Here is a 23,645-nt window from a genome sequence, read left to right as displayed (position 1 = left end):
ATAGAGAATCAAAAGACAGTCAGTCTTGCGCATCTTCTGAGACCTCTGCACATAAATTCGGAAGACTCGGACAACATTGAGAAATCGAATAGAAATATCATTAACCTGAATATATAAAATCATTCAGGGCCGGAATGACAATGTGTTGATTTAGATAAAAAACAGACAACTGTAGGAAGGAAAGAGGGTTTGTTTCGAAGAACTGGCCTGTTTTTATAAAAAACAAGTAGAGGAGACTTGTAAGATAAAGCAGCAAGCTCTGAAAACTGTGCGTGCTGCAGAAATGGTCAAAACCGTTTTCTAGGATAGAAATTTGAATTCCACTGTATTCAAAAGTTCAAAAGGCGGATGCTATAAAGCATTCAACACCAAATTCAAATCCCATGGTGGTACCAGAGGAACATATGGAGGTTGTACATGGAGAACACCCTGAATGAATATATGCACATAAGGAACGACAGCAAAGTTTCTTTGAAAGAAGACCGAAAAAACTGACACCTAACTTTAAAGAGAACTAAGACGCAAACCTGCATCCAACCCGCCCTGCAATAACCCAAGTAACCTGAGCAAGCAAAAAGACGACGTAGGATATCCCTTTTTACACCAGTCAATAAAAGTTTTCCAAACTCGATGATAAATCTTTGCACAGGCTGGTTTCCGAGCACAAAGCATGGTTTGCACCACACGTTCGGAAAAACCCTTAACTGGCTTCAACAGTCACACCATTAAAAGGCAGACGTTGTAAACGTAGATGACAAAAGGAATCTGGAGTTAATAGATCTGGGCGTAGCGGCAGCCGCCACGTCCGAGCTCATCGGTGTACCAGGACCTCTATGGCCAATCAGGCGCAATCAGAAGAACTGGAACGCCCTCTCTCTTTACCTTTCTTAACACCCTTGGGGAGCATGGCTACTGGTGGAAAAAGGTACACTAAGCGATACCTCCAAGGGACAGACATGGCACCTACTGCAACAGCCATAGGATCTCTTGCACGGGGGCAGAAGAGGATAACCCTGTGGTTCATCCGAGATGCCACCATGTCGACATTTGGCTGACCCCACCATTCCAACAACTGATAAAACATCCGAATGCCCAAGGGACTTTTGGTACCACCCTGATGATTGAGGTATGCCACTGACGTGGCATGGTCTGACTGAATCTTCACTGGCCTTCCCTACAGCAAGTGTTGTGCGCTTATAAGAGCATTAAAGACTGCTCACAGTTCAAAGACATTGATTGGAAGCTTGGATTCCTTTCAAGTACAAAAACCCTGAAACCGAGAACGAAGATAGAGGGCCTCTAATCGCGAAGGCTGGCATCCTTTGTGATTAAAGTGCAATTTTAAATTGATAAATTGCGTCCCCTGGAGAGAATCTGTTTATGTAACCACCAAAGAAGCAACTAACTGGTCTGCGGAGATAGGCGAAATACCTGGGCCGCAAGATTCAGATGGTATTTGTTGCATTGCAACAGAAGATCCAACTGAGACTGCCGTGCATGAAACCGAGCAAACTGGACCGGCTTGAAAGTCTATACCATGTTGCCAAAAACGCTCATGGTGAAATGTACTGAAGGCTACCTTGCCGCCAACCAAGATCTTACCCTGTTCTACAAGGCTAGAATCCTGTCTTGGTGGGTAAGAACACCTGTTTTGTCGCATGTGAAATAAAAATACTCAAAAAGATAATTTGCTGAGATGGAAGCAACTTGGACTTTTTGCAGTCGAGAATCCAACCGTGAGACTGTAGAGTCTGGATTACTACTTGAATATGTCGACTAAAGCACCTTTGGAGACTGTCATTAAAAGAAGATCGTCCAGACAAGGGATGATTGCAATCCTCTTGGACCTTAGCAGAGCAGCCACGACCCGTATGATTTCTGTGAAGACACGTGGGGCTGTGGCCAGACCAAAGGGAAGAGCCTGAAATTGTTAGTGCTCTGACCAAACCGCTAACCTCAAAAGGGACCGATGACCCCTCTAGATAGGTACATGAAGATAGGCATTTTGATGTCTAGAACCCCTTTGAATTTTCCTTGTTCCATGCCGTGAATAACCGAACTTAAAGACTCGATCTTGAACCTGGGCACTGTGACATGGGTGTTGAAAGATTTTTAGAATCAGAATTGGTCTGACTAAGCCCTTTGGTTTTACTACAAGAAAAAGGTTGTAATAAAAACCCAAACCTCTGAGAATCTGGCACCGAAATAATCACTCCGGAATAAAGAAGGGATAGAATCATTTCTCGTAAAACCAGTCGCTTTCGTGGACAAGTGGGAAGCCCTATGGCAAAGAACTGTCTGGGAGACCGAGCAGATCGATCTTTTATCCTCAATACTCAAGCCCAGACATCGGTGGTAGACTGCAACCACTGATTCTGGAACAAGAAAAGACGATCTCACACCATTGGCGACAGCGGAGGAGCAAAATGTCCGTCACGTGGACTGCTTGTTTGCAGGTTTCCCTGCTGGACGTCGAGCAGACTAGGCCTGGGACCCTCGCAGCAAACCACCCCTAGGGTCGGATGACTGGCTTATAGAAGATTGGCCTGAGGAATGTTAACCCCGAAACCTTCCTGAGGACTGGAATTTGGATAATCTTTGTTTGGGAGCATTAACCGGGAGAAAAGTGCCCTTTCCACCTGTAGCTTGACTGATAATGGAGTCAAGCTGAGGTCCAAAACAAAAGACCCACAGAAAAAGGTATGGTGTCAAGAACCTTTTCAGACTCCCCATCAGCCTTCCAGGACTTAAGGCAGAGAGTACGACGAGCTGAAACTGCAGAGGCAGAAATACGTGCACCAATCAGTCCCGCGTATGTAGCTCCCTCTTCTCGGAAATCATCTATCGCCCTCTGACTTTGCTCCACTAATGGAAGAGGAAGGCCTGCCTGCCAACAAACCTTGAAACCGGTGTTTTGACCAGCGTTCTACAGCTTTGTTAACCCACGCAGTTGCCAAAACAGGCCTGAAAGAGGCACATGCTGCCACGAAAATGAACTTAAGGACGGCCTTAATCTAATGGTCTGTACCATCCTTAAGAGTGGCTATTTTAGGAAAAGGAATAGTAGTTATCTTGGCTAACCTTGTAACTGCAGCATCCACACGTGGAAGCGTCCACCATTTAGCAAAAACTTCAGGAGGAAAAGGATAAACCGACTGCAGTCACCGAAATACTTGGAACTTGCTATCTGGGGAAGTCCAAAGGCTCTGACAACAAATCTTCCAATAGGGAAGAAGCCAGGAAAAAGAAATCTATATTTTTTTTTCTTTTCCCGTGCAAAAAGAAGAGCTTGTGCAACATGAGGAACCTCTTACTTAGGAAAGTGAAGTACCTGACACACAGCTTGTATTAATTCCTCCACACTCTGGCGAACCGAATGAATCTCCTCCACCACCGAAGGAGCATCCATGTCAGAATTCAACGCTAAATTACGTTCATTCTGGGAACTACAGTCAAAATCTGGCTTATTTTGCTGAAGTTGTGGCGCCATCCTCCTACGCTAACGTGAGGAAGACGGTGCCTCAGATTTTAACACCCTCTCTACAGAGGAAGAACCCTAAACCAAACCCTGTACAGAGGATGCAATTCCCTGTACCCAAGCAGGCTGTACAGACTCCGCCAGGGAGAAACAGTCAAACCTTGACTTAGCGAACTGGAACCCATGTCAGTTGCTACAGTGCAAGCAGAATCAGAAGATGGAGCGACCACAGCCTGTAACAGCACCAACTGAGCAAGTTCAGCCACCGTATGGGAGAGAGACTGAACCCAGGCATGTGTTGCCATATGTAAAGCAGCAGCTGCTGTTTTACACGGTATGCTCTCTGAAAGCCGGCAGGATGCGCACAGAGCCTGCGCACCTGACTGACATGATGATAACTTAACGTGACAGACAGCCCAGGTGAAACACAACATTGATGTAACAGCTTTACCACGCATGGTTTTTCCCCTTCTGACATGTTAACAGATGGGACAAAGCACAAACAAAACAGTGTAACAAAACACAATATAAACAACAAGCAGAACACAAAACTGAACAGAAAGTGAGCCTGCAATAGAGCCAATAAAGCCCCACAGAGTAAAAATAACAAACTTTTGAAAATAACAACCCCCAAACCTTTTACCTTATCAGGACTCGGGACAGAAAAGCAGAAAAGGGAAGAAGCTGGAGCTATAAAATGGCTGTCTATTTGGTGTCTGCACACAAAATAGTGAGAGACCACCATGGAGGAAGTGTAATAGAAGAAACACTACTCCCCCAGGGCCCAGCACTGAATTGGCAAGTATTCAACAGGATAACCCCCTCAACCAATCCAGTGCCTAGCAGGGCTCACTATCTTAGTGACCCTAGCCTGACCCAGTCTCCTGAGCTAAAAATAGAATCTTTTTTTTTTTTAAATAAAATGACTGCTTCTATGTAAGAAGCAGCCTGCTCAGGGACAAACTGCGATTTTCTACCTCCCTCTCCCAGAACTGTTCTGGGAGAGGGTTTCACTTACCTGCTGCCATCCCTCCTCAGGCAGTGTCTGCAGTCTTATCTAGCTGTCAGATCAGGACGACAGACACAGCCTGCGTCGACTGTGCCCGGGTCCTAGGAGGGCATGAAAATGTTGGGAGAGGGAGGCTGGCAACAGAGGCACCTCACACAGCACCTCTGATTCCACCCCTCGATACAGCGCAGAGCCGCGCACTACATACTGCAGTAAAATAAATAAAAATAACAGAAGAGGGCTGCTGAGCAGCCCAGACACAGCCCGTTCGCCGGGCACTTAAACTAAACGGAGGCTGGACAGAAGGTGGGGTATAGAGGGGGAGGAGCTAGGGCTTAGTTAAACAGACGTTTAAAGTGCCAGTTCACCCCAATGTCCCCCAAAGGAAGACAGAGAAAATTATAACACATAATAATCTTAAATGAAAGAATAAAGCCTTTAAACACAAGTTACTATTACAAGACCTTAAAGGAATTTTTACAGAAAATTTAACAGCAGGTTTTTTGGAGCACATCTATTTTTTCCCCCATTTTCATTGTTCAATATCTCAAACAGAAAGTTTGCACTACACTAAAGCCAGTTGTGCCGCGGGTTTATAGCAATATGATTAATATTCCAAAGGGATAAGAGATATTAAATACAATAGTGCTCTAATAAAGTTATTAGTTTTTCAATTTTAGATATCCATTAAGGGAGAATGAACTATCCAGTGCTGAAGACAATGCTAGCACTTTCTGATTAACCCATTTCAGGACTAGAAGTGGTTGATGCCTATGACAACTTTTTAAGGTTTTGCACTGCGCTGGCTTCTTTCAGCATTGCTTTATAATTTTCTAAACCTAAAGTGCATGACAGTTCTGAGATACAGGTATTTATTTTGATCTCATATTGAAAAAGTTTTGTTTTTGCTCCCTTATAAAGGGGAAAAGCAGATGAGTCATTAAAAAAAAATGCTTTTCCATTTTTTATTTATTAAATGTAACTCAAGTCCCAGGTGTATTTCTAGACCATATAAAATAAGGAGAACAAGAATGTAAAAGGGTTGGCCTCCAGTATTAGTCATTGGACTCAAAGAGAAAGACTTAACGCAAGTATGAAAATCTTCCACCCATATGGGGTCACTGGAAACACTGGGTGCTGCCAAGTTTGCTTCTTTTGGCTGGGCCACAGCAAAATTACGGAAGTCAGCCAAGGAAGAGGCACCAGAGAGCTGCACCTTAACCCACAACCCAGCAAATACCAGCCATCATCCCAGGAAGGACAGCCCTCTAATAGCTGGTTCCTTCCTATGTGGGTCCCCACCTGATCTCGCCTCCTGAGTGCTGAACTGCTCCGAGTGACCACTGAAGAGGTAAATATAAATGGCTGCAGTGGGCTATTCAAAAGTTAAAGCTGATGGTGTAAAGACAAAACAAAAACTGAACAAAAACAGATTGCCTATGTGGCCTGGCAAGCAAAAAACAAAATATAGAGTTCCTACAAGATGGGAGCATAGAGGGAGGAGCAAAGCACTGTAAATAATTTAAAAAGTGCCGGAGTCCTAGACAGTGCCTATAGCCTGTGGTTCAGTTTCCCCCATAACATGAAAATAAAATAGGTTTAATAAAATAAAAAGCAAATTAAATGTTTTAATTCTAGACAGGATTAGATCTATACAACTAATTTCCTTGCCACTGAAGCTGTAGGATCCATTTAACATTAACGGTTATATAATCAATGTACAGCTTGGCATGTGGAATACTGATTTAGGCATAAAACATGCCAGATTATGAAGGCAAAATTACAAGAATTTTTAGGGATAGCTATGATCTCACAGCGGCTATTTCAGATTTGTAGCTGAAATTTAATTGCAAAAAGTTAATATCTCTTGTTTTTACATATATATGTCTACATTGATAGGAGCTTTTCAGAAATTATCCACTTATCTGATGACCCACTGCTGCAGAAAACAAACTGTAGCATTTTAAAGCTAGTTTCTAAAAACCGAATCAGAGCAAAATGTGACTTTTCCAACACATAACTAGACTCACAAGGAAAACTCCTCCCTTAACCGACGTCTGTACTGCTTCTTCGGCTTCATGGTGTTAAAATATGGTAATTTGATGACATCTGGCCAAACAGCTGGACAAGGACTTCCACAGAGACGACTGAAGAAAAATACATAAAAAGAAAATATAGGTAAATAAACCACCACATGTGCTGATTACATGATATACTAAATACATTTCTGTTCTTCCTTTAGACAAATAATGACACAGCCTCATTAGACTAATGAGGGCAGCCTAGCCCTTGCTTTGACAAACCAGTTTAATCAGGGTACAGGTTGACGCATCCACTTTTTTTTTGGAAACTAAATGGTGAAATGTGGGCACAGACTGATGCAATAATATGCGTGGAAAGGACGGATTCTGTGTTAGCACAGGCTATGTATAATAATATGGTCATTTGGACAGTATAATATATACTTCCAGCAGCCATTTAATGGTCGATCAGTATAATGCTGGTATATGAAAAACATGCATAGCATCACGACTAAAAATAGAGAAAAAAATAAAATATATATATATATATATATTACACTGCACACAATTTTTTTTTTATTTTATTTCAAAATTGCTTTCTCTAGGCTCCTGGTACTGGGCCCTGGGCTTTGTTACAATAAGCCTACACTCCTATATTGACGTACACCTACATTATTATCATTAATTTTTATTTATAAGGCGCCACTAGGTATCCGTAGCGCCGTACAGGGACAGACAGAAACACGATACAGGGTGAGACAGCACGGTACAGTTAACAAGAAAGCACAGTAACTCGGAAGCTCAATGTACAGCTAGATGAGAGGTGAGAGCCCCCAGCGGGGTAGCTAGAGGGGTAGAAGGGCAGGAGGACCTCACGGAGGAGACAAGGAGCTGGAGAGCAGAGTTAAGGTGGTGGAGAACAGGAGGAGAGGAGGCCCTGCTCGGAGGAGCGTACAATCTAAGGGGAGGGTGGGTATTTACATAGAACAATATGGTTCTTCAAAACATAACTATATATGATAATCACACAGAACGAATCAATCTGCGCTAGAACAGTCTCTCTCTATCTATATATATCTATATCTATATCTATATCTATATAAAACATATTGACGCATATAAGGCATTAAAGCAAACAGAAAAACTGGTTGGAGCACCTCCTCAGAGGGACAGTTTTAATCAGTGCACCAATTACTTGATTTAACAAAATAAAGAGGCACATGCATGGACTTTTAGGATTAGAATGGGCCCATTTCCCGGAATCATGTTCCTGTGAATGAAGAGAATATAAGCCTGCGCTGAAACTCCATTGCTTAGGTCTCTATTTTGTTATAGGATATATTTGGGATTTACAAAGAACATGGTCCTTTCTCCTGAATAAGTGTGTGTACAAGTTGGGGTTTGTAATCTCTTCAGAGCTGTGTTTTCCTTGCTCAACAATACTGCACATTTCTAATGTAGAGTGCAAGAATATTACCTGATCAGTTCCAGCTGAGCCAGCTCTTGATTGGCCTGGAATATTGGCTTCTTTGTGAAGAGTTCACCCAAGATACAGCTGAAAAGAAACAAACAGGAATTGTGGCATAAAGGGTTATCTACACGTAAAGTAACTGTCTGCCAACCTTCACATAAGAGATGTGACGTTTTCTATGGACAAAACAAAAGACTACAACATGAGGATCTATAACCATCCTTGAAGCAAAACCCCAACTTTTAAATCTTACCCACAACTCCACACATCTATGGCAGGGGTATATCTTTCCTCTCCTAGAAGCAGCTCTGGAGGTCGATACCACAGTGTTATCACTTTATTTGTGTATGGGCGGCTGCAAAGAAGAGAAGACATTACACAGAGTAAAGTCAGCACATTCCCCATTAACATATGCTTAAATACTACTACTATAAAATGTCAGTATATTGTCAGAGAACGTAATAGGTACAGCACATGCGCTGAACTCAAGCTGTTGCTGAGAAACTTGACCCTCATCACTAGCTAGTTGGGAATAGCATTAGTTGAAACTTGTGCACAGCTGCCTGACAACTACAGACCTAGTGAGAAATTTCTACTTTCTGGAGCAAATGGCAAGTTAAATATTGCCTTTAGTTATGTAAAACGTATGGATTTTATAGGTCTTCACATCAACAAAAGTGTAATTAGATAAGCAAAGGAAACTACTCACCTTTCTTCCGAGTTATATAACCGTGCCAGTCCAAAATCCGCCAGCTTGATCTGCCCACTGCAAGGAGAACACAGTATGAATTTTTAGTTCTCAATGCAGTGGCTATCAAGAAGTACAGAGCTCCTTTTTGTTACCTGTTGTTTAATAAAATATTAGAGCACTTTATGTCTCTATGCAGGAAATTCTTCTTGTGACAGTAGTCAAGTCCTTCCATTAACTGTTTCATAAAGGATTTTATATGGTCTTCTGAAAACTGCACCAAACCAGACTCTAGAAGCCCCATCAGGTCATGGTCCATGTATTCAAACACCAAGTAAAAGGCACCTAAGGTACAGGAATAAACAAAGATACAATAAACTGGTAAAAGACAAATTAAGCACATGACTGAAGTGTAGTTTCTACAATCACCTTTGTCTTTCTTGAAGTCCAGGGCATCCTGTTTGTCAGTGACAATCTCCTTCATGTTGACCACACTACGGTGTATGAGCTGCCGAAGAATTTTAATCTCTCGTATTGCAGTGATCGGAAAGCCCTCTTTCTCATTATCTAGACGCACTTTCTTTAAGGCCACAAGTTCTCCTAAAACAGTAATATTACATATGGTGTTACACTCTGGGTAGTAGTGCCAGATGTAATAACCTCTAATAATGTAATTAGTAAAGGTTATAGAAGGGCATGTTGCTCTCCAATAAATTAAAGTTATCTATAACAAAGATTAAAGTAGTATAGATTCAATGTAGCCTAGTGTTGGAGGCAGCACTGTGCGGTTATCAACAGTCTGTATTAGCAAGGGAACCCCAACCACTAGGGTTGTCCAGAGGCTGGGGTGTTCATACCAATTTAGTGGGGACTGTGTCTATTTAAGATCCTTTGTGGGTAGGCCAAAACCGAAGCCTAAAATAGCCACAGCCCACGAGCCGGCCACTGAGGTAGTCCCCATTAACAGATTTCTTACGTTTTTTTTTCTCTACATTAACAATGCGCTGTAATAAATAGCAACCAATCTGATGCAGATTTACCCTTTGTTTTTCTTGTTTTTTTTGGGTTTTTTTTAAATAAAAATGCCACTGTACCAGGTCTTCTAAGATATTCAAAATTATCCACTCCTTTATTAAGTGAATTATTGTTAAAAAAGATCTTCCAATCTGAATATTACAGGGAGGTGCCACCATTAAATCACAACCAAGACCAATAAACAACAGGAAAAAAAAGTTTCAACACGGTGGTGCATTTCATTGATAAAACATTATTTACATTTTCCAAGCTGTACTAGAAAGACAGCAGCTTTACTTTTAGTTGGTTTACAGAGCATATTTGCACAATGTTATTTAAGCACCATTAAGTGTCTTTAGTAAATATTAACATCTTACCTATTTCTGGCATGAGTAATAACACAAAAAAGTTAAAAAAAAAAAGTGTGTAGAAATGCTACAAGGTGTCATACCAGTATCCTTGTCCTTGGCTTTGTACACCTGTCCATAGGTTCCTTCTCCGATGATACCAATAATATCAAATTTGTCCACACAGCGTTTACCCCAGTCAATTTCTTTTTGCTTCCTTTCGCCATAACGGGGACAGCATATTCTGAGACACACAAGACAGAACATATGACAGTCATCGCTGTGAAAGAACACATCGGACTGGAAAAGTCCATAGAGGAAAAACATCTGCAAGGAACTCTTTTTTAATCTAACTCAGGGTTCATTTTTAACAACTTGTAGCTAAAACCACTGTTCATTGTTTAATGATACCCAACTCAAGCCTTCAAGGTCAAATAGCAAATATAACTGGAATTTCTTTGATAGGGAGAGGGCGCAATAGAAAAAGGATAGAGGTTGGGAAAGTTTATCAATCCAGTGCAGTGCCAACATTTCAAATAGGATGGAATCTGTGTATGTATGTAAAAACAAATTAATATATCTATCTATATATCTCTACATACATATACACACACACACACACACATTCCATCGTATTTGAAATTTTGACACTGGATTGAGAAACACTTTCCAAGCCTCTATCCTTTCCTATTGCACCCTCTCCCTATCAAAGAAATTCCAGTTATATGTGGGGGTTTTTAAGGCAACCCCAAGGGACATACGGCTGCATCCACAAGACCTTTTCCCAAATTTAGAGGAGAACAGGATTAGCAATTACTTTCATCAAATTGTAAATATACTGCAATTAAAACTATAAAGTATGTAAGAATGAATGGCTATATGTATTTCATAAGATAAATTATTATCCGCTTTGGTGGACAGCAGATCTACTTTATTTTAACCTATTCACCTTGCCCCAAGGAAACTAGATGTGTACTACAACAAAAACTACAGATACCAGACAAAATAATAGTTTGATGGAAGTGTACAAGCTTACTTTGGTCTTTTCCTTATGGGTTGTTGTGGGGGTGTTGCCACCTTTGGCTCTGGAGATTCTGGAGGAGAAGGATCCCCACCTGGCAGCTCAGGTGGCAACGGGAGATCTGTTAGGAGGTGTCGGGGTCTATGCTCCTTATTCTTCCTGACTGGCTTGGGAGGTATAATCTCCATGGGACTGTGAAAAATGAAGAATTTCATAAAAGAGAGCTGATCATGACATTGTTACAAAAAAAATGTCTGCAGGAGATATATATATATATATATATATATATATATATATACACACACACACTGCATATAATAGTAGGCTCAAGTTGAATTCAGTACACCCAGTGTGAGACCCGTTGTGTATTACTATTATCGTAGATTTGTAAGGCTTCTCAGTGCTCCGCTGTACCGTACAGTAGGGAAAACATGACATACAAGGCAGACTTAAAAGGAAAGGTATGGAGGACCCTGCTCCATTAGAGAGCTTATACTCTAAGTAGAAGAGGATACAGCTGAAACAAGAGGAGTGTCTTAGAGTGGAGATTTGGATAGCTTTGAGGGTGCATTAGTATGAATAATATCAACAGGGACAAGGTAAGCTGTAAATAAAAAAAATGGATTTTTAGAGAACGTCTACAAGATTTGACGGCTGTGGGAAAGCTTAATTGGGTGTAGTAGGGAAATTCCATAAGGGGGGGAGCAACATGGGAAAAGTCTTGTAGGTGCAAGTGAGAGGTGGTCACCAGAGAAGAGACAAAGCACAGGTCAGAGGTAGATATAAGAGGACAGGAGGGAGAGTACTTTGATATGAGATTTGAGATGTATGAAGGGGTTGTGTTGAGGACTTTGTAGGCAAGGAGGATTAATTTGAATTGGATTCTGGAGGACACAGGGAGCCAGTGTAAGGATTCGCAATGTGGTGCAGCAGATATGGAGCGGTGAGGGAGGAAGATCAGTCTTGAGGCAGATTTAGGATGGATTGAAGTGTGGATATATGGGTGTTCGGAATGCCAGATAGCAGGGGGTTGCATTTCTCAAGACAGGAGATGAGAGAATGGATAAGAGTTTTGGTAGCATGTTGAGTAAGAAAAGGGCATATTCAGGCAATGGTTTATAAGGTGGAGTCGACAAGACTGAGAAAGAGTCTGGATGTGAAGAATTAAGCAGAGGGCAGAGTCAAGTGTGACACCAAAGCAGGGAGCTTGGGAGACTGAGGAAATTGTGGTGTTATTGACAGTGAGGGAGAATTGCTATGTTTTGGATATGTTGAGCTTTAGGTAGCATTTGGACATCCATGTGGAGATAGCAGAAAGACTGTTATACGAGATAGCATAGAAGGGGAGAGGTCAGAGGGAAGAGATGTAGATTTGGATGTCATCAGCATAAAGGTGGTACTGGATGCCAAATAAGCGAATTAGTGCTCCAAAAGAGGTGTACAATGATAAAAGGGCCAAAAAAAAAAAAAAAAAGAGTCCTGTGGGACCCCAACAGATAGTGGGAGTAGAAGAGAGGATGTGCCTGATAGGTAAGAAGTGAACCAGGAAAGAAAGGAGTCATGAAGGCAAACTGAGTGAAAGGTGTGTAGTAGAAGAATGTGATAAACAGTATCAAAAGTTGTAGAAAGGTCCAGAAGAATGAGTATGGAGAAATGACTATCAGACTTTGCAGTAAGTAGATCAGTGATCACTTTTGTGAGAGCAGTTTCAGTGGAATGTTGGGTACAGAAGTCTGATTGCAGAGAGTTAAGAATGGAATGAGAGGAGAGAAAGTGAGACAGGTGTTTGTACACTAATCGCTCATCTAGTTTGAAGGCAAAGGGGAGGAGAGAAATACGGTGGTAGATGGACAGAGGATGGAACAAGAGATGGCTTCTTTAAAATTGGCGAGATGAGCACAACTTTTAAAGTGTAGCCTGCCAGAAGAATTAAAATTAGGATGGGGAGGAGTTCAACAGAAAAATATAAAATATAAAAAATAGAAGATACTACTCCTGGTACTATACACATTCAAATACCTTCTATTAAAATATGATTCCTCTTTATAACCCCAGCTTAACATACAGGGCAAAACATGCATAGCAGTAATGAATATGACATAAAGAGGGTAATATATAATGAAACACAATTTTATAGACTAATAGATGAAACAAATGATCAACAACAACATTTACGCTGATTGTGCAACAGGTTTCAAAAACAGTTCAACTGTAGCTTGCACGCCTAACACTTCTTAAAATCACATATGTTTAAACTATAAACTTCTGACATTGAAACTGATGGTAATGGCATATATGTATACAACACACTGGTTGTGAATTACTGCATTAGATCCCGAAAATGTAATGATCAATTAAAGTCCCTATTTTACATTACAATATAAAAGTACTGTGTACATGCCTGAAATAGCCTGTGTTTAAACTTAATATAATTTTTTGGCTTGTTCAAGATGAATAAAAGTCAGTTTATCTATGGTCAATTATTCCAGGAAAGAGCATAGAAAAACAGTTTTTTGTGGGACTAAACTAGTGGACATGTCCTTTAAACCGACCACAAAAAATCAAGTAAACTGTACTGAAGTGTTAGTGGAGTGTCAAGGTTGAAAGGCAATACTTGACAGGCTATGCTTTAGGATATAAGCTTTTTGTCTGTTCAGCAGAATCAAAAAAACTGTAGTAAATTATTATATATATATATATATATATATATATATATATATATATATATATATATATATATATATATATATATATATATATGAAAGATTTAGAAGCACTAACTCATCCATGAAAGTACAGTAAATGTGAGATTCATATAGCCACAAGGTCCCATAGGAACCCTTGCAAAATGTGACTATGAAGGATGTTTCAGGCCATAATCTCTGCTCATTTTGCACAAATTAGTAATGTTTTCTGTACCGTAATTGCAGTAAATGTGCACAGAAGCTTGCAGCTAATTGAATCTTCGTTCCAAGTTACCGAACTTGCAGCAGAGGACAGCAGTTAAAACTCTGCCAATTGATTATTGAGGAAGCCAATTGCTGGCAACAAACATTAAAAACAAACCCCAAAAAGCTTAAATAAGTTACCATATGCAGTTATTACTTCCCATGAATGTTTTTCACAAAATATAAGCAAATAGATGCAAATATTTCCGCAAACGTTGATGAACAGGAGAAAAAGTTTATTCAGGAAAGATGCTACAAATGAATACTGCTTGGCCAACTTATTTATAATGTGTTATATAACCTGCTAAGGCTAATCTACTGTTCTAAATACAAAAGCCTAGTTTATTAAGAAACTTGGATATCATTGCTGAATCTATGTAATAAATCTAAGTATGCCCATGTTCTCCCCAAATGAGAAGACCTCTTTTCAAGAATCAATCACATCCATGGCTACTCAAACTATCTGTGATGGCAATATGCTCACCTTCAATAATGTAACTGATTTCCCCAAGTTTGTCCATGTTTAAAAAGCTTCTACCTTATAAAATGAATACTTTTTTTTTTTTATTGCCAACGGAGACTCATCAACTGGATGTAATTTTTTCGTTCCAACTGGGTATATTTGCTGAGGATATTGATCATCAGACATGTACAATGTAAAGCTCTGCTTAGAGTTGTTCAAGGAATTTTAACCCATCGAGTGCGCGTGCATTTATTTTTTTGTTTACACACACACACATATCTATATATATATATATATATATATCTCTTAAAGTAAAAATTAATCTCATTTACAGCATTTAGTAGCCAATATCTGTCATTTTGTGTTATTCCAAGTGTAAACACAGACAACTCATTGACAAAGTGTTATTGTCGCCTAGGAGGTTGACAACAAAAGCAACATATATCCAAAAGACAGCGTTAATTGTATTGTTTTTTTTCAGTCTTGAACTCACCTCTCCATGTCATCTTCTCCTGGTAGTAATGGTGGAAGCGGCAATAGAGGAAGAGTAGATGTTTTCATATGTGGAACAGTGAGGGTAACAGAAGGCTGGGTCTTGGCAGGGGAGATTGCCGGCGTTACGGAGTTTGCCTGAGTAGATATGGCAGATGCCCGTGTGTGGCTGTAGGAAGTCAAGGAGTCAGCCACAGTGGTAGGGAGGGGCAAAAATATCAATGTGGGTGGTGGTGGGAGAGGTGGTGGGGGCTGTAGAGGAGCAGCTGGTGAAGGAGGGAGAGGCGGTAGTGGAGGAGTTGGAAGAGGAGGGGAGCAAGTGGGCAAAGGGGGCTGAGGAGACCTCAGAGGAGGAAGAGGGGGAGGTATATCTTTTTCCTTTTCTACGTCAGTCACTCCCTCATTTGGCGTTAATACCTCCTCTTTGATGGGGTCAGGCTTATTATCTTTTAACCCTGATGTTTTTGTGTCCTTGGCTAGTAACAGAGGCTTCTTTTCACTTTCATCTGCCCTGATGGAACCAGATAGTGTCTTTGCGTCCACGTTTACTGCAATTGACAGCTCTGTATCAGAGACAGATTTATCCGATTTAATCATTTTAGTTATCTTTTTTGCTTCCAGTACTGAAAGCCCTCTCCCATCCCCAAGCTCTCTTTTTATTAACGGACTGCCCTTAGACTCTCTACCAGCTGCTGCAGCAGCCAATGCCCGTTCCTTTTTCTTACGGCTCAGTTCAGCACCCAAGCTGGAGTTTAATGGCAAACGGGCAGGTGAAATACTGGAATGGCGACTTCGCGACTGAGACTTTTGCTTCTTGCTGCGAGAAGATGATGTTTTCCTTGAGTACATGGGACTCCTACTTCGAGATTTGGCAGACTTCCTGTAAGAGGGGAAAAGAGTTCAGAACACATCTACATAAAATAGGAATACAGATCACAAGATAAAACACACTGACATTTACCAACATTGCTGAAAGCAAATATGCACCAAAACCATAACAAATCAAACTAGTGCATTCATTGTTGAACATGCTCTACATCAGAAGTGAACAAAGTGCATTATTTTTGCATTATGGGCAGGTTTTCTTCACGTGACCCAGCCCAATTACCAGGAGAGCAGCTGATGAGACAGGGAGCGCGCAGTCAGAGTGCCTGTGACAGACAGCACAGGATTCATATCAGAGATACCTACCTAGGTACTGTATATGCATGATGACCTTCCTGGGAACATTCTCTGCTGTGACTGAACACACAATTTAAACGTCCAACAAGTACAAACATTTATACAGAAGAGCCACTGTGTGTAAAACATTTAAACATTTCAAGAGCTTTTTTTTTCTGAGGGAGAGATTCCCAACATTTATGATGTTGCGAAGCATCTTCTGGCATGCCTTCTATGTTATTCATTTTTTTCGTTGGCACACAAAGCAAAACTTTAGTAATAACTATGACAAATAGAAAAAAAAAAATTACAGTAACACTTGGCTGTATGTAAATATTCAATTAAAACTTAGCTACTATGTCCTTTTCTGAGGCAGGTTTGACTTTCTGGCAGTAGTCCAATTAAAAGGACATATACCTGCCAGGAACAGGCTACCATTAGCCCAGAACTGTACATTCAAAGTATGCTGCACAATATATAAAGAGTGTATGGAGTAGTATAGGACAGTACTCTCCTCTACGCTTTCTTGCATTCATGCTCTAAGTCCGACATTTTAGCACGTGCACATTTTTAAAGCTTAGAAATATATAAGTTACTTATAAAAATTTTGCAGGTATATACAAAAATCCCAAAGAAGGGGGGGTACAGTTCCTCACTGGAGGACGTATCATTGCTGCTTGAAAGGAATCATTGTCCCAGGCGGACCATCAGTCGTTTCCTTTCTTTGGAGCTCTAACATATGGACCTTCTAGTTTAAGTGTTCAATCTGTTTATATGGATGTTTATACATAAATGTTTTTATAATGTGAGTGCTATGGGGCATTTGATTTTAAAGTTGTAACAAAAAAGACTAATACACTATATACTCCCTATTTTTTTCATTTATTAATGGTTCATATACCTTATGGAAAACAGTATTATTATTGCGAGATATCCAAATACTCATGACACAAGGCTCAGAGCAAGAAAATTTCTTGTAAGTATAATCACGTGTGGAGGAGATCTTCGGTTTTACTTTCTTGCTTATAGAAGTGATCTATACACCAATCTGGATAAGGGTCACCATACACCATAAGATATCTTTATCACTTACAGATATTTTGTGTTGGTGGAGGACAACATGTTTATTTACATTTACTACACAATATAAGCCTTAATTACGAGTTTTGGTTTTGGAATGACATCCAGAGAATAATAAATCTATGACAGAAAACTAGAATTGTCTACAAGTTAGCATGAGAACTCCAGGTGTATGCATAAATTTTACTTACAAAATGTATTGCTGGGATTTTTGTATACACCTGTAGAACTACAATAAGATATCTGAAAATAAACACTAACATTACAGCTAACACAGGCAAGTGTTCATGAATTTCATTTTCAATTAAGATATGGTTTCAAAGCATCCCAATTGTATATGATAGTTCCACTATGACAAATAGACTTTTTTGTGACACATAAACGTGTCCTGTCAAATTTGGTAGGTAATCACTGGCTTATGACATCTGCCTGCAACACAAAGCATGTAATGAACACCTTTCCCCTGTTCTACAGGACATACAAAATTACACACTGACAGAAAGAATGCACATACTACCATAATCACATCTGTACCCTACAATATAAAAATATATATAAAACTGTACCCTTTCATCTAACATTTGTCTAAACCAATATTCACCAGAAGTTACTAAATCTGTGTCTCAAGCCTCAGTTATGTAGCTGGGAGCTAGTGAATTGACCAACTGAATATTTTCAGCTAACAAAATGCAAATGGTTGCCTCCAGAGTATGTAGGTGATGAGTCCACTTTAACAGTCTGCTCCCGTCACAATAGGTTTAGTGTTCCACCAAATGGATTTCAGTGTTCAAATGACCCCCACACAGTGCAACTTTGTGACCGGCACCAAAATGACCAGCCACTGTACTGTATGAAGGCACCAAGAATTTAAGAAAAGATTAAATCTAATTTCATCTGTAGCAAAACAAACAAAATTTGTACATGTCTCATTCATGGAAAGCATTACACATTGTAACATTGTAGATCTTTGACACAGAACTGAACCACCAGATCAGTGAAATTTGGAGAAATTGCAGACTGGACAGAGCTCTATAGATATCCATAGTCAAGTACAGTTTATGTAACTGAGTACCTTGTGTTTTCCCACAGTATTTCCACTTACAGGTTTCTCTCCTCATAGTTTTTCAGAAACATGTAAAACAAATCCAACAGGAGAAGACCAGGAAGTCTGTAATCTGAAAGTCTGTTTAGCTCAGAGTAATAGCTGTAAGTTGTTATATTTACAGCATTTGGTGGAATTTCAGATTTCTGGCAACTTAGAGCGCTCATTACAGTCATATCGGATTGTTATGTGCTATACTATGACAACAAACAGTACAGCACAGTATGGCTGGAAGAAGAGTGCAGAGAAACAAATGCTGAAGGTATGAGATCTTACAGCCAGGTCCCAGAAGCTATGCAGAGGGATCAGAATCAGTTGTAGTGATAAGTGCTGGACTGCAGGTACAAAATAAGTATAGGTACTGTCCTGCAGTGAAATAAGTTATTTTGGAATGGAAAGAATAGAGGAATTGATAAAAGACTTTAAGAAAAAAAAAAAAAAAACACTTTAAAATGTACATTTTGTTGTAGAACTATTTGACATTGGCTTTTGGAATTTGTCCTGCCCTGCCTTAGACTGTTACAGTTATTCACTGCTACCTGAGAAGAACAGAAATTAGGTCAATGATTTCTATTACAAAATGTTTTTGAAAAGGAGTACTATTTTAACAATTAAAGCTGGATATTGCCCTTTAAACCAAAGGGGCATCAAAGCAGAATAGGGAGAAGAAAAATTGTCACTGCCAATGAATGCAGATTGCTTTTTCACCTCTTTAGCCAAAGAGTTAAGTAAATTATTTTAGACTGTAAACCCTTTCAAGCCAGGTCCTCATTTCAACTCTTTATCCATGCCTTATACTTGAAGCTAACTATTCCTGCATGTACAACTTACTCTATACAACTGTGCAGAAAACATTGGAGAACCATATGTATAATAATAGGATTAGTAAGTACAACTCATAACTATGAAACATTAATTAAATAATCACCTGGGCACAGGACTCCGACTCACTGAGCGCTTGGACACAAAAGGACTACTGGACCGTCTGCGTCCATAAGGGCTTGGCGATCTCCCACTGTAGGAGCCACTCCCCCTCTCATAGCTAGATGATCTCCTTCTGTAGGGACTTACTGAACGCTGTCTTCGGTTGTATGGACTAGGGGACCGAGCATTACTCTGGTAGGCAGAGGGCTCTTTGTAGTTAGGACTGTCCGCACTTTTTTTGTAGGCCTCTGCATAGTTACTTGAGGCATGTGAACGTGGTGGGCTTCCATCATAGTCCTGCCCACCTGATGCATCAGAGTTACTATCATCCTGCTTAGGGCTGCTTCCATACTTCCTGCGTGGGCTACGTCCTTTCCTCTTAGGACTGTCTGATGTTTTATAACGCTTAGATGAATCCCTTTTACGGTGGCTCTTGCTCCGGTCCTTGTGCCCAGATTTAAGCTCTCTCTCTCTACGAGTCTTCTCTCTATGTATCTTGGATGTCCGAATATCCTTGTTGCTGTTCTTAGAGCTGCGTCCATGCTCGTCTTGTTCCTCAACCACCCGCTTAGTCATGCTGGAGGTCCTGTCTTTGGAGGTTGGTAGCTTGCTCATGATTGTATCCTGGCTTTTCTCCGGTTTCCGCTCCTTTTCCAACTGTTTAGTCTTGGTACCCTCTTTGATTCTCTTGTGTTGATGGCGATGCCGTACTCTATGAATCTTATCACTCCTCTCAGAACCTTTACGCTCATCATTTTCCCTTTTATCTGGCTTGGAAGGAACATCATCTGAGAAGGTATCAGAGTCTGAACTAATGTCATCATACTCAACCAGCTTCAGTGTGCTAGGGGCCATAGGCTCAGGGGTAACTGGAGAATCTTTGAGGTGTTTGGACTTGTGCCGCTTGTGTTTAAAACTAAGTCGTTGCCGTTCTTTATTATTGCTACTGCCACTACTTTGCGGCATAGTAGATACAGACCCTCCACTGTCCTTCTTGTTCCCATGTCGTGCTGGGTTTGGCATTCCTCTTCTGAAGGGGAAAAAAAAAAGGGAAGGGGAAGGGAGAGGAGAGGGGAGGGGTGAACCCCACAAAATATGAGGAGCTTCCTTAGCCAAACTTTTAGGGAGTACAAGAAGACAACTGCCCTCTTTCCTCACTAGCCTGTTTCTTCCCTCATTCACAGAATTGCAAGACCTCTAACTTTTGCATAGAGGCAGTGTTCCACCAACTTGGGAGTAAAATTAGGCCAGCTAAACTACCCTCCCTCCATATAACAAAGTCTCCTTCACAACTTTATGACTTTTCTGGTATTGCAGTGCTAAAAGAATTACAGCCACAAAACAGTTCCTTGTTGTCCTCTTGCTGAGTTTACTGGCGTGGAAAAGTTCACCTTTTCGAGGTTATAAGTAGTCTTCACTCTGTCAGTGTTACTGAACCCCAACTTTGATTAGTCTCAGGGCGTTAATAAGATGAAGGATCATGAGTCCCAGACAAGCTCCTTATGACAGGGGCCTCGCAGTTCTCTTCATTTACACACTGTTGAAGGTAAGTCTGTTTTGAATGCAAATACGGTGCTGAACCTCTTACAGGCTGGATAATGGTGGTGTGGAGGGTGGGATATTCTCTCTTGCACTTTATGGGAGTCTCCTCACAAAGCATTCACCGCCTGCGTGTGGCTCCTCAGAAAGGTAACACCGGGCAGTCTCCTCTGCCTGCACAACACCAGTCATCAGAGTATCTCTCTCATGAAGTATGACTGAAGGCCTCCTGTCCTGCCTGTCAGCACGGTGCGGCCTCTCCCCCCTCCCTTGTCGGTGCTGTACTTCAGCCCAGCAAGCGGTCCGTCTGCTCTGTCACAACGAGCCACTCTTCCCCGTTACCGACAGCTTCTTACGGGGACGGATCTCGCGGGATTTCGGCGGGAAGAATGAAGTTGCCCCCGCGAGAAACGGCCGCCTGGCGTTACCACAGGCACCAGTCTACCTTATCCAAATCTCGCGAGAATCGCTCTTCCCACAGGCAGCAGCCTGGCCTCGGAATCTCGCGAGCTTTCGTTGCAGTTGCCAAATGTCGCGATGACTCGGACCATAATGCTCACCCTGCTACGGCCGCCGCAAAGCAAATTCTCGCGAGAACTAACATCCTGTCCGTACCATAGTACCACATGCTGGCCCTTCTAACTCTCGCGAGCGTATGCCGGGACTTCCGTTGTCTATGTCTTTCTTTTTAACTGTAGCAGCAAACTTTATTGAATAACTTTTTCAGCAGACAGTGATCATATGTTCCTTCGTTCTACATTACAGAGAGGGCAATTTATATCTTACTTTTTTATTGACTTGTTAATGTTCCTCTTTATATATAATCCAATGTTTCTTGTACCTAGACTGATATTGAACCATGGAAAGAACTACATATACTGTAAATATATTGTATACACTGCATTAAAAACGAATTTGAAAAGAACGAAATAGTTGACTTATTTTTCATCCCTATTAAGGTGAAGTTTAACTTTAAACCTTTTCTTGTGTATCACCTGGTCATGAAAACAGTGGTACTCTCATTGCTTGCAGCATCGACCTTTGCAGAAACACAACCACTAATTATATAATAGGCATGTCACAGAGGAACTACCCTAAGGGGGGTATTTAATTGTTAGCAAGTTTTTTTTGTTCCCCGCCGTGTAAAAAAAAAAAAAAAAAATCTCCCGCTGGTTTTTCACGCCAATAGCGACCGTTTTGAGTTAGCGCAGCGGGAAAACTCGTGCAGTTTAATTGAAAAAGAGGGAACACTGCCCCGAGCATTAAAATTTGTGTTTGCAAGATTTTAAGGAAGTGAAGGGGAGTTTTAATACATTTTCATACATTAAATTCCATTGCACATTGATAATATTTACATTATAGTACTTTCTTTAGCATATTATTAAGATGAACTATTTTTTACCATACAATCATCTACACCATTTCAAAACACATTACTACATTCATATTTGTACCAAAAACATATATAAATATAATTAATTAGTGATTTTATTTATTTTTTATTTTGTTTCATTATTTTTTCGCAAAAAAATCAACTTACACAAGTTAGGCATTAATGATAAACATAAGTTTAACTTTTTTCCACATTTTGCCATGATTTCAGATATTTTTCAGAGGTTTTTTATTTTTAAACACACCCCAAGGAGGTGTGAGATAAAACAGCATATTTTCCTGTTTTACCCGCCGCGTTAAAAACAATTGAATAGCTTTTTACGCGGCTGCCTCTCGCACACCCTATACTTTCAATAGACCTTCCACTGGAGCGCGAGAGGACCGTTTGATGAAAAAAAAAAAATAGCGTTAAATATGGAATTGAATTGCGGGTAAAGTTAACCCGCTCGAAAATGACAAGAAAAAAACCAGCGTTACAATGACTTAACTCAGTCAAGAGAAAAAACTCACTGACAATTGGATACCCCCCTAAAGCTTGAATTAAGTAGGTAAAGCTCAGTGGAAGGGTGTGTAATCATTTTAAGGACAGTTTACATTGTATCAAGTTGAAGTATGATAGAATCATGGGGGGGGGGGGAAGTATTAAAACCATGGGTTCAAAATCTGCAGTTTGTGTTTGTGTATAGCTGTTCATGTTAAAATGTTTTTAACATTTTTAGATTACTATATTTTAGATTTCTTTGAAAGTGAACTGCGAACGTTACTGTTTTCAAAGTTAGTAATTCGTTTGCTGCTCGTAATAAAAATAAAACCTGAATATTTCACATTTAACACAAACATGTTTGAGCTCTTTTTTCCACATAACAACTGCCTCGAACGTTCGTGAACTTATTTTACTTTGTCAATGGTTTGTTTGTTTTTTCATTTAAATGGTTCTAAAATTGCATAAGTTTCGAAGCAGTTAGGGTATAGAACAAGGAAGGAAATCGCCTATATGGGGATGAAACGCGTCAGATGAACAGCAATTATTTTAACCATTCTTGTGGACTACAGTCTAGTGCCTATACCAGTGCATCTTTCTATCACCGTTCAACTTTATACTTTTGAAGAGTCCCGAGGAGTCCCGGAGGAGACGGGGACGCACTTCTATGACGTCGGTCACTAGCGAGACCACGCGCTAGTGTTTGGAGTTCATGTGGTGAGAACAAGAGCTATCCATAGAGCTCCGTATATTTTCTGCATCTAGAGGAGGAGGATCCATGTCGGTTACACAGTACATAGTACAGAATAAGGTACTGGTCCTATAATACATCGCCAGAATTGGTAAGAGACCTTTGTTACCTTTTGACATTTCGTATTGGATTTCATCAGTTATTCCGGAGTTGGACCTCCCAAATACATCACTTTATTCTCCATTTAAATTCCCTGACAGGGTTTGGAAATTCCGTGAAAAATATATCGCAATCTCTATAATATTAGAGTGGAACGGTTTTTA

General features: G+C 40.4%; 1 protein-coding gene across 1 annotated transcript in view; it reads right to left on the bottom strand.

The window, feature by feature from the left end:
- Positions 1-21,340, bottom strand: part of CDK12 (cyclin dependent kinase 12) — a 42,617-nt gene extending 21,277 nt beyond the window's left edge. Inside the window, exons 1-10 of the mRNA XM_075177066.1 lie at positions 19,224-21,340; positions 14,954-15,832; positions 11,065-11,241; positions 10,133-10,272; positions 9,097-9,267; positions 8,823-9,012; positions 8,689-8,745; positions 8,233-8,334; positions 7,986-8,063; positions 6,518-6,634 (exon numbers count right to left, since the gene is read on the bottom strand). Of these exons, the coding sequence (XP_075033167.1) occupies positions 6,518-6,634; positions 7,986-8,063; positions 8,233-8,334; positions 8,689-8,745; positions 8,823-9,012; positions 9,097-9,267; positions 10,133-10,272; positions 11,065-11,241; positions 14,954-15,832; positions 19,224-20,242 (2,930 nt within the window). The 5' untranslated portion in view covers positions 20,243-21,340. The remainder of the gene's footprint in view (positions 1-6,517; positions 6,635-7,985; positions 8,064-8,232; positions 8,335-8,688; positions 8,746-8,822; positions 9,013-9,096; positions 9,268-10,132; positions 10,273-11,064; positions 11,242-14,953; positions 15,833-19,223) is intronic.
- Positions 21,341-23,645: the final 2,305 nt, after the last annotated feature.

The sequence above is a fragment of the Mixophyes fleayi genome, chromosome 6, assembly GCF_038048845.1.
Source record: "Mixophyes fleayi isolate aMixFle1 chromosome 6, aMixFle1.hap1, whole genome shotgun sequence".
NCBI lineage: Eukaryota > Metazoa > Chordata > Amphibia > Anura > Limnodynastidae > Mixophyes > Mixophyes fleayi.
This window is presented reverse-complemented; position numbering and strand designations above follow the sequence as displayed.